Source organism: Phacochoerus africanus, chromosome 1 (genome assembly GCF_016906955.1).
Source record: "Phacochoerus africanus isolate WHEZ1 chromosome 1, ROS_Pafr_v1, whole genome shotgun sequence".
Lineage (NCBI taxonomy): Eukaryota > Metazoa > Chordata > Mammalia > Artiodactyla > Suidae > Phacochoerus > Phacochoerus africanus.
The window spans coordinates 24,116,354-24,128,434 of NC_062544.1; the positions used below are offsets into that span (position 1 = coordinate 24,116,354).

General features: G+C 42.8%; 1 protein-coding gene across 1 annotated transcript in view; it reads left to right on the forward strand.

The window, feature by feature from the left end:
- LOC125129111 (teneurin-2) overlaps nucleotides 1-12,081 on the forward strand; it is a 527,939-nt gene that overhangs the window by 352,963 nt on the left and 162,895 nt on the right. Inside the window, exon 9 of the mRNA XM_047783492.1 lies at nucleotides 5,979-6,173. Within this exon, the coding sequence (XP_047639448.1) occupies nucleotides 5,979-6,173 (195 nt within the window). The remainder of the gene's footprint in view (nucleotides 1-5,978; nucleotides 6,174-12,081) is intronic.

The window sequence follows — 12,081 nt, forward strand, 5'->3', positions numbered from 1 at the left end:
TGCTTCAGTAAACTCTAGGCATCTTTATTTCTCCATCCCTTTTTCCTACCACCTAGCCCAGCTATTAGCACATATTAGGTTGTTCATAAGTGCTCATTGACTAACTGGGATATGAGGCCAACCAACTGTTAGTACTACTTGGACAGTTTACCCAGAGTACTAGGTTTAAGTACCCTCAACTCTCTTTTCCAGAGGGGTTTTCAATCAGATTTCAAATCATTTTTAAAAGACACATTATTTCTTTTTTTTGTTTTTGGTTTTATTTTAATTTTATTGAAGTATAGTTGATTTATAATGTGTTAATTTCTGCTATACATTAAAGTGATATATATATATTCTTTTTTGTATTATTTTCCATTATGGTTTATCATAGGCTATTGAATATAATTCCCTGTGCTATACAATAAGACCTTGTTATATGAGGGAAAAAAATGTTTATTTATGTATGACTAGGTTACTTTGCCATATAGCTGAAATTGACACAACTTTGTAAATCAACTTTCTTAATAAAAAAAAATTTTAAGGCTTTGTTATTTACCCATCTTATATATAATAGTTGGCATTTGCTAATCCCAAATCCACCCCTTCCTGACCCTCATTCCTGCTTAGCAACCACAAGTTTGTTCTCTCTGTGAGTCTGTTTCTGACTCACAGAGAGAACAGATATATCATCTGTGTTATATTTTAGATTCCACCATATAAGTGATATTACATGGTATTTGTCTTTCTCTTTCTGATTTATTTCACTTAGTATGATAATATCTAAGTCTATCCATGTAGCTGCAAATGGCATTATTTAATTCTTTTCATGGCTAATATTCCATCGTATGTATGCACCACATTTTCTTGATCCATTCCTCTGTTGATGGACATTTAGGTCATTTTCATGTCTTAGCTATTGTGAGTAGTGCTGCTCTGAACATAGGGGTGCATTATCTTTCCAAATTATAGTTTTGCCCAGGAGTGGAATTGCTAGGTCTGTTTTTAAAGAGATATATTGTAAGTTTCTCCACACATCTAGCCCAGCCCACAGATGACTTGTCAAGATGCAGGCATTTTTACTGTGTCTGTTGTGGATCTGACCGGGCCTCTTCAACTCCTTCTACCTTCTCTCCAGGCAGTCTCTGTATGGCAAATTCCAAGTAGGTGAAACTTGTGTTACTTAAAACAGCACAGTAGTGCCCGTTGTGGCTCAATGGTAACAAACCCAACTAGTATCCGTGAGGATGCTGGCCTCACTTAGTGGGTTAAGGATCCAGCATTGCCATGAGCTGTAGTGCAGGTTGCAGGCAAGTCTCAGATCCTGCGTTGCTGCGGCAGTGGCTGGCAGCTGTAGCTCCAATTCGACTCCTCACCTGGGAACTTCCATATACTGTAAGTGCAGCCCTAAAAAGCCAAAAAAAAAACAAACAGCAGACATGGGTGGCTTGTCCTATTACTTCCCAGTGAGTAAATAACACTAACAATTCATTTCATCCCTTACAGAGCACTTTGGGGGGAGAAAAAAAAAAAGCTGCATCTTGATCATTAAAATGAGCTTTACACCATTTAGGTAAATCTAAATTGTGTCATTTTTTTGTCATCAGCCTGTAAACTTGTCAGTCGTTAGTGGCAGCAGTAATTTACTTTTCTTCGGCACAAGTCTTAAAGCTTCCATTTACCAGATTTAGTAAAACGGGAAGAATCACTTTGTGCAAACATTTTAATTAGTTTTAAATAGAAGCTTGAATGTGCTTTGCTCTGCTACTGTAAGGATTTAGGAAGAGGAGAGACATGGTCATAAAACTTTCCACATGTGATTTTGGAACAACCTCCCACCCACAACAGAGAAGACTAGGGGGAGAAAAGGATGATGTCTTAGCATATGGAAGTTCCTGGGCCAGGGATTGAATCTGAGCCACAGCTTCAACCTATGCCACAGCTGCAGCAACACTGAATCCCTTTTTTTTTTTTTTTTTTTGGCTTTATGGCCACGCCCATGACATATGGAGGTTCCCAGGCTAGGGGTCAAATCAGAGCTGTAGCCACTGGCCTACGTCACAGCCACAGCACAGATCCAAGTCACACCAGCGACCTACCCCACAGCTCACACCAACACCAGATGGATCTTTAACCCGCTGAGTAAGGCCAGGGATCAAACCTTCATCCTCATGGATACTAGTGAGATTCATTTCTGCTGAGTCATGACAGGCGCTCCATCGCTGGATAGTTTTTAATCCACTGGGCTGGGCTTGGGGTCAAACTCCCACCTCTGCAATGACCAGAGCCACTGCAGGTGGATTCTTAAGGCAGTGCACCCCAGCAGGAACTCCGATGATGTGAGCATTATCTGATGCTCTTGTGGTGGGGGTGGGGGTGGGGGGTGTGCATTTGGGACCTCCTGCATTTTTACTTTTATTAACCCTTGAAGTCAGTTGGGAGATTCAGTTCGGAATTTCACAAAGGAACATCTGTTCATTACAAAGCAGGTGTCAACTACTGTTCTGAGCCCTCAAACATGTTATCACACTCAGGGTTCCCATCAGCTCTGAGAGTCAGTTTTTTGATGAGGAAAGTGGGTCTCAGAGAAGTACAGTAATCTTGTCAAAAGTCCACAGCTGGGGAGTGCCTGTTATGGCTCAGCGTAGTATCCATGAGAACACAGGTTCAATCCCTGGCCTCACGCTCAGTGGGTTAAGGATCTGGCATTGCCATGAACTGTGGTGTAGGTCGCAGATGTGATTTGCATCCCAAGTTGCTATGGCTATGGCACAGGCCATCAGCTCCAGCTCCAATTCAACCCCTCACCTGGGAACTTCCATGTGCTGCGAGTGTGGCCCTAAAAAAAAAAAAAGACCGAAAAATAAATTTAAAAAGCCCACAGCTGATAATGGGTTAGGATTTGAACCTGGGTCTTTCTAGCATCAAAACCCTTGTTCTCTCTGTTCCATGTTACTTCCAGGCAGGTGGAGTCCAAATTTTTTGTCCTATGAACCTCTTGTTTAAAAAAATCATGTATATTTAGTGATAGCAAAACCGTAAGAAAAGTTACTCTCAAATGAGAACCAGGCTGAGCCTTACATACTATGATGCTCTGGGTTGAGTTATGTCTGAGAATGAGTCAGTTACCCGGAGGAAAGGGGTTCTCCACGCAGGTCAGCCCAGTGACCACTGGAGGGCGCTTATCTGGCATTCGCACTCTGCCTCCTGACAAATGGGTTCCTAGAGAGTTTCACTCTTCTTTAATCTGCCTCCTGCTTTTTTATGTGACATCAGCCAAGCCTGTCGAGTGCCCTGCTTTCCGGAGAACATCACAGTGTTTTGCATTTTTTTATCACACTCCTGGTGAGCTTGCAGCAAACATATTGAAGGAAGGCTGCATTTAGAATGTGGAGAACTCTCTGACCTGACTATTCTCCATTTTTTTCCCTGAGTAATTTAAGTAGGTCACATTTTAAATTTGATTTCCCAGGCACCTAGTTTTAAATAAAATCCATTCTTACCTTCTAGACGATCCTTTTTTTTTTTTTAACCGATCGGAGTTTATGCAGGAGACAAACAATTTCAGTATGAATAAAGAAAATAATCCTGTGTTTTATAGTTAATAATGGCAATAATTCTTTGCTCCTGACTTTTTACCCTCTTCCACCTTTTGCATAGAGGTTGGGTACAGTGTGAGCCCAGTTGTGATGATTCAATGTCGCTTCCTCTGCCATCCAGGACAGGTCCAACATATAACAAGTCAGGAACAGCCCTCGGAAGTGCATCTCACTAGATGTAGGTTGCCAGGCATCTCGCTGTATTCCTGTTTCAGTGTTCAAAGGTGGAAGTGGGATGAGAAAAGATGCTGATTCTAGTCTTCCAACCAGGAGATATTTTCAGCGTCACCTAGCTCAGGAATGGCATGCGAGTTTTCTCTTGCCCACCAACTCTGTCTGCTCCCAAGTGCCAGCCGGGGCACTGCATAGAAGGTCTTCAGGCTCTTTCTAGGCTCAAGAGGACAAGATGCCACGATCTACCCCTGCAGAGGTGCAGGAAGGGGGAAAAACAGCTCACGTTATCTCAATCGCCATCCCTGACCTGGAGCTTAGCGTGAGTCTTCATAAGTAACTGACATGGAACCAAGTTCTTTTGTCCTGGAAACCCTCTCAAGAGTTTAAGAAAGCCCATCATTTCTTATATTCATTCAAATTTGCACAGTCTCTAAGGTAAATCCTGGGCACCCTGGGTTCAAAACTCTTTCCTCTACCCTCTCTCAGCCCACCAGCATGGATAGCAGCTCTGTAGATCTCTCTGCTCGAGTCTCTTGGAAATAGAAGGCATGCTCCCTACATCTAGAGAGAGTTTGTCTACATCTAACATGTGGCTTTGATGTTCTCCCTTTTGAACTCATTCTACTGATAGATCCATGGGAGAAGAATTCTGCTGGAATGGTGTGTGCCTCCAGGCTTTTTTCGACTGTTTTATTATAAAGCATTGGGAGGGGTTAGCCTCTCAATCATATGACACTTGTTGAGATGTTTTTGTTTCAGATCAATTACAATGAATATGCACCTTCCCAGAAAAAGACAGTGCATGTACAACCTCAGGACCCATCTAGAAATTGTTCTTGCCACATCTTTCATCAATAGCCATTTAGTGCTTTCCACACCCCACCACGTGGGAGTCCCCGAGTTTCAGCAACATAACAAAAATATTTATTCAATCAAGCCAGCATTGACAAGTGCAGCACTGGAAGGAAATTGACAGTGATAACCATGGTCTTGTCCTTGAGTAGTTTACAAAATAGCCTTGGGAAATTAGACACTCAGAGGAGGAGAATTAATTACTATCAACACTCAATAGAACATGGCAACAAAAGGGGATTGATAAGGTGCATAGGGCCACTACTAGGGAGTGATCTGATTAGATGTGTAATCGTCTCATGGGATGGGGAGACCAGTTGGGTATAGGTACACATATGCCTGTAGAATTCTTGGACCCCATGCCTTCCATGTCACATGTAAACCAGGAATTACAACACCACGGAAGGTCTCTGAATGCCACTCCGTACCCTGGAATTGTGTGCTCCTTTTAGGCGCACGCTAGAAGACAGGTTGGGGAATCTAGGTTTTTACACATTGATCTTGAAGTGAAAAGTCCAGGGCCTGATAATGACCACTACAATTCTACTCTTGATGACCTCCAGAAGGGAAGAATTGGCATGATTGAGGCCAGACTGGTGAGAACTGTTGGTAATTCATTCCAGACAATTCCCACTGATTGTCAGCCTTCTTACTCCCAGCAGATACAAGAGGAGCCCAGCTGACAGGAGTGGCTAGAGATTTCTTGTCTTGTCTTTTTTTTTTTTTTTTTCAAAGACCAGGCATATTTCCTCTTTATGCTTTATCACGCATTTACACTTTGGGATAGGCATAGTTATTTCTTTGTGGTCTAGGAAACTGACAACATAGAGCAACTGTGGCCCATCCCCTGCTTTTTTTAATGAACATAAACTTATCAGCAATGGGAGTCAACTAATCTGAAGGCAAAATATTCAGCAAAATGGCTTCAGATCCCCACTACCAACAACAACCACCACATGCATGTCCGTGTAGCTCCATTAATGGCACAACTTAGAGTCAAGGCAGCCTGGTTTCCAGTGGGGCTCCCCTCCTTGTAAGCTTTGTGATTTCGGCAAAATAATCTCAACAGTCTGCCCTCAGCTGTACAGTGGGATCCTGGTTGTAGCCCCTACTTCTTAAGGTGATTGTATGGTTAAGTAATACATTGCACGTAAAGCATCCTACAGGGTGCCCAGCATTCAGTTGGTGGTTACTGCTGTTCTGAGGAGCATCTCTGTTGTCATGGCTATTGTGACTTTGAAAATAACTATGCACTTGCAGAGCCAGGGTCCCCGGCCTAGAACACTGAAGGAAAGCTGAAATGCCCAGCAGACTCGGCCTCCTTAGACTGACATGGCCCTCCATGACCTGGTGCTCTGTCTTTGCTTTTTGCAGCCGCCTGCCCTGTCCTCTGCAGTGGGAATGGACAGTACTCCAAAGGGACATGCCAGTGCTACAGCGGCTGGAAAGGCGCAGAGTGTGACGTACCCTTGAATCAGTGCATTGATCCTTCCTGCGGGGGCCACGGCTCCTGCATCGATGGCAACTGTGTCTGCTCTGCGGGCTACAAGGGCGAGCACTGTGAGGAAGGTAAGGAAGGGGAAAGCCAGGGATGAGTGGGCGGGCGGGGCCGCCATTGAGGCAAAAGGCATTTGCAGGCCTGGACCTTTGTGGATGGGCCTAGTCCTGGGCTTCATATTGTGCAAAGAAAACTCCAATATTTTGCACTTCAGACCCCTGACTTTGATGGACTTCTTTCTTGCAGAAAACAGAAGGCTTGCCAGTGGTTCTGCAAGGCACATTTTTATTTTCCTTTATTTTAATTAGCTCCTTTTCTCTTTCTCCTTTGTTTGTCTGTTTTCTCTTTCCCTCCACTTCCCTACCTCCCCTTCCTGCTCTTCCTTTTCCTTTGAATTCCTTCCCCCTCCTCATCCTCCTCTTTTTTCTGCTTTATTCGAAGTCTTCTGGGTTGGGAATTACACTCTCCAGAAAATAAGACAAGTTCCTTAAAGACCCTTCCTTCCCCAAAGCCATTTTTTTTAACTCTTCCTGGTAATCACAGACCTGATATGTCTGTGTAAAAATCTCTGCAAAAATTAATATCAATAGAAGACAGTCAGGTTGGAAAGGCCGTAGGTACCCAGGTCACTTAGAGAAACTATGTAGGGCGAATTCTCCAGGTTACCTACAGTTACACAGGACTGGAGGCGAATGGGTGTGCAGCACGAGGGCTGGGATTTGATGTGTCCTGAAGAGCTCTCTCTGGCATGCTTTGAAGTGGCCTCTGGCACACGTGGAGGATATCAGGGGATGCAGTCAACAGAATCTAATCTGATGAAACAGATCAGAGATAAGGCTTGGTGATCAGAAGAGGGGGGTGCTGGGGGAGGAGGTGCAGGAATACAGGCAAAGAGCACCTCTCCAGAGGTGTTCAGAAGCCAGCTCTAACTAGTCCTAGTTACTCTGGGTAGTGCTGTCAGAAGTTATTTGGCACTGAGGTGTTTGGACCTACAAGGCCAGGGAACTCAGCAGAGCCTATCAGCCTTCTTCTTCTGCCCTCTTAGAACATGGCTTATAGTTGCCCATCTGTTGCTTCTCCCTTATGAAGAATCAGCGACACTTTGTAGAAAGTAAAAAACCTAGGTCCTTCCCTTCCCTCACCTGTCTTCCAGCTGAGCGACTTTCCTCTGAGTCCATCTCCCAGTGAAACGTCTCCATGTGCCTCAGCTCTTTCCCCTCCTTTGCTCCCAGTGGAAAAAGAAGTGCCAGAGTTCCCGTTGTGGCTCAGCAGGTTAAGGACCTGACATTGTCTCCTTGAGGATGCAAGTTCAATCCCTGGCCTTCCTTAGTGGGTTAGGGATCCAGCATTGCCACAAGCCGTGACCGTCAAGGTCACAGAGGCAGCATGGATCTGGTGTTGCTGTGGCTGTGGTGTAGGTCTGCCACTGTAGCTCCGATTCAACCCCTGGCCATAAAAAGGAAACAAAGAAGAAGAAAAACTGTCAACTCACCAAACAAAGGGAAGAAGTGAAAGCCATTGTCTCCCCCGAGCGACACAGCTTGAGATGACCGCCCAGGATGGAATTATGCTGTTGGACATCAGATGCTCATGTTCTTCCTCACCTTCTCATAGACACACTGATAAGAATGAACCTCAGATACTCTGAGGTTCTCAGAGGCAAAGGGATCTGTTTGTGATGACAGTGGCTCACCCTTAGATAACCATACACAAAGCTCCCCTTGGGAAATCTTGTATTTCATAGTTTTTTAAGAACTATTTCTACAAAGACTCGGCTTCTAGGGCAGATTTTTACAGCAGTGATAGTGCCCTGAATGGAGCCCAGAAGTAGGACTCTGGACCATTACTCACTCAACTCTCTCTCTGTTTTTTCTCCTATAATAAAAGGTAGCCTCCCTCCATCTGTCCACATCATAAAACCAAACTGGGAGTTAGGATGGTAGAAGCACTGATTTAATAACCCCGTTGGAAAAGTTAAGGTTCCTAATGATAAATAGATTGCAGGAGGCAACTCTGCCTTCACTGAAAACACGGGAGAGGCCAATAATAGGACGAGAGAAGTTAAAACGACCTTTTGCCTATATATTATTTGGCAAGAGGAAAGTGACAGAGACATGACATTGGCCATCTTAGCATTGTTTTCTGTCCAGTAAAGATTGTGCCTATCTGTATGGGTGGACTTTCAAGGAATTTCTCAACTTTCTTTCTCTCCCAGCTGGTCTTATTTAAATGTTCAGAATGAACTAGCTGTCCAACAAAACAAGGAAGTCACGCGGATCATTATGAAAGGGTGAAAGCACCCTATTGATTTCTGCTACCCAAAAAGTATGAACCGAGATGATTCATACTCTGTTTTCAAAATAGGAAATGGAATCAGAAAGTCTGGATCAGCACTTTTCCTTCCATTTAGCACTTTTTTTTTCTGATATTCATCATAGTCATAACGTTCAAACAATTTACCTGAAATGGCCATGGCAACGAAATCAATAGTTGCCATCCTTCATTTTTGCTGCATAAACATTGCTGTACTATTAACAGATTTGCACAAGAAAATGAAAGGACTGATTCGTGAGGTTTTACTCAATGATGTCTGGGGGACTGGGAAGGTGACGAGGGAAGAATTGACACATTAGTTTAAGTCAGCCATGTTTTCATGTCAGTTTCATGGTTGAGTCATTTTTCAATGACATTTAACTTCATAAATGTAATTCATGGTTCTTCAGGGGTTTATAGTACATATTGTTTGTAAAACTCCTTGACCTCCTTTTTTATCCTTAGGGATAAAAATTGCATTCACGACCCTTTTTTGTCAAACCTACAGAGGGCCCAAGACTAAATGAGTTCTAATGATTTCAGCTGCCAGGGGGGCTAGTGTTGTAAGGCACATGGTACTTAGCTGGTAAAGGCCACTGTCCCCCTTTTAAGTATAACACTGTTTCTATTTATAAAGCTTCGTAAAATGCCATTGTCCCTCCTGCCTGCTGAAGACTCTAAGGATGTGGCCACAAGGCCATCTTATGAAATTGGAACCAAATTTAAAATTCATGGTGAAACTACCCCCCTTAAAGTCTGAATTTAGTTATTCTATCAGCTGCAGTAATTATATAGCACAAAGGGCGTATTTACTAGTTTCAGTGACCAGAAAAAGGGTTATCTCATATTTCTAGATACAATAAATGGTTCTTTTGATGACATTCCACTCCTGGGCTAATAAATCTCAGTGAATTTTCCTCTTTCCTTCGTACTGTAATTCAGGATAGAGAAGAGCATGCCAATTTATCTGAAAGAAAAGTGCCATTTTCTTTCCCTCTCTCTCTCTTTCTTTTGTTACATTATTTTTTACTTCATCCTTTTAAGAAAAATATCATAATATAGTTTCTTAGATTTTTTGAAAGCTCCTGGCTGTTGGCACCTCACCAAACATTTTAAGCGCCTAATTACAGATGGAGAGTGATGTTTAAGGCACATACCACAGAAGGAATTTTTTTTTTTTGTCTTTTTTCCTTCCCTAGGGCTGCTCCCAGCGGTGGCATATGGAGGTACCCAGGCTAGGGGTCGAATCAGAGCTGTAGCCGCCAGCCTACACCAGAGCCACAGCAACGCGGAATCCGAGCCACGTCTGCAAACTACACCACAGCTCATGGCAACGCCGGATCCTTAACCCACTGAGCAAGGCCAGGGATCGAACCCGCAACCTCATGGTTCCTAGTCGGATTCGTTAACCACTGAGCCATGACAGGAACTCCACCACACAAGGTATTTTTGAGTATATTTTAACATTGCTATATTCGAAATGGAGACAGAGTAGAGAACTAGAACTCTCGGGTTTTCTTCTATAAGTAGAATATGAACAATGTTGATTCTGAATGAATGATTTTGTGCTTTGAAGATTCCAAATTGCACAGCATTCTTCCCCAAACCAAGACATTGTTAGCACCCCTTTCTCCTTGTTAGTCCTTCACACTGGAAATTTGTCTCATTGACAACAAATACTCATAGCAAAGTCTGCTGTTCACCCTCACAGCAATTGCGTAAAGAGCACCTACTCTATTCCTTGACTGTGCGAGGCGGGAGATGTTAAAGGCATTGCACAGGCTCTTCATGGATGTCTTCCATGTATTGGAACCTTTCAGTTCATGTATATCCAGGTGTACTCTATCCTTCTGAAGGGAGCAAGTTTGAAAGGATCAGAAAGGGTTCATGTCATCAGGAGTAAGAGTGCTCAAGACAATGAATTCAGTATTTTCGGGCTTTTTTAAAATTTATTTTTTTATTAAGGTATATTTGATTTACAGTGAATTCAATACTAGAGTGATAGTAACCAGAGCAAGTAACATCACTGTAAACATCTCCAGCTAATAATAAATCATGGAAATGTACCTTTCCGAGAGAGTATTCCTGATTTAAAAAAAAAAAATCAGTGGCAACTTCTGTTTTCCTATGGTTCAAATCATTTTTAACTGATATCGGAAAATAACATCTGAGAAGATCCAAATGGAATCCTGAGAAACATCTCTTAACACTGAAAATTCTTATTTTTGCCACAAAAATATTTTTTGTTCTTTGGAAACTTCATGGAAAATTTCGTGGAATATTGTTATTTCAATTAAATCCTAATTTCTTGCATCTGATGTGCTCCAGAATGAAATAGTTTGTGGCATGGATAATCTAAATCATGTCATATTTAGAGCCAATGTACTATTGGTTTTAAAACACACCATTATTTTGTAGATGGTAAGAAAGGAAAAAAGATACTATGCTACAAAAATCTGGGACCCCAAGGGGTTACCATTTCCATGTCATGGTGAACTATTTAGAGGACAAAAATCTCATTTCAGTCTTGGCATTGGGAAAAAAAGAGAAATCAAAGTTTTCTCTGAGAACTTGAACTGCAAGATGGCACACATTCGTATGAGGGATTGAATCACACTATCAATGTGGTCCAAAATCCTCAAGAAAATGCTTTAAAGGGATCTCAAGCTGGCTATGCCCCCAGATGATGGCAGAAGCACATGCTTTAATATAGGCCAACAGACCTGCTCTCCAAGATGGTAAAATAAGGGAAATGTATGTCTTAGTCACAGAAGATGACAAGACCTCCCTATTGCTCTCATCCACAAGGCAACATCTGAGCCCTATGTGAGACCTCTGTTCACCACTCAAACCCCACCGTGTGCAGTGCCCTCTCCTCCAAATGCCACTCCATCATTTTCTAGGAATACCTAAGGAAGCTGGTCTTCCTCTAGAAGGCCCTGTTTATCTGTGCTTGGGCTGGATGGATGTCTGAGGTATAGGGTCATGTCCTCATACAAAAAGTTCTATCTTCAAGAACTGGCCTCTGCAGCTCACTCTTCTCCTCACTTTGAGTTGATTCTAGAGTAGTAATTTTCAGGTTACTGCTGGAGGTATATCCACTCTGATTCCTAAGATGGCCAAGCAGTGAGACCATGAAACTGGAAAGAACAATGATTGGGATCTGACCATTAATTTGTCTGATTGACGGGGGGCGGGGGGTGTCAGTGCCACAGCATCACCCATCCAGTCCACTCAAGATTATGTGTAGGAAGGTTACCCCGTGGGGATCATTTCCACACCCAACTTCACCTCTTCTATCCTGCACATTTACTAACTTCTTCCAGTAGATGTGTGCTCAGAGAATGAAAACTAATTTTAGACTGAGCCTAAGTGAAACTTAATTAGGAAAGTGACTCATGCCTGAGTTTCACTGGTTTTCTTTTTAATCTTTTGTTGCCTACTGAAGTCAAGTCTTAGTGAAGTTAGGACAAGCCTCTCTACTTTTCTTTCCAAGAGTGAAGGATGCTTGGGTTTGGCAAAACATGCAGAGACATCACCAGCATTCATGGCCCTGTCTTAAAAGCCCTGCTCTGGTCCAACTAAGGTACTAATGCTAATAAGTATGAGGTTCTCGAAGTCAGATGATACACCTCTATATTTGATTCCTCCTAATTCTGCTTGAGA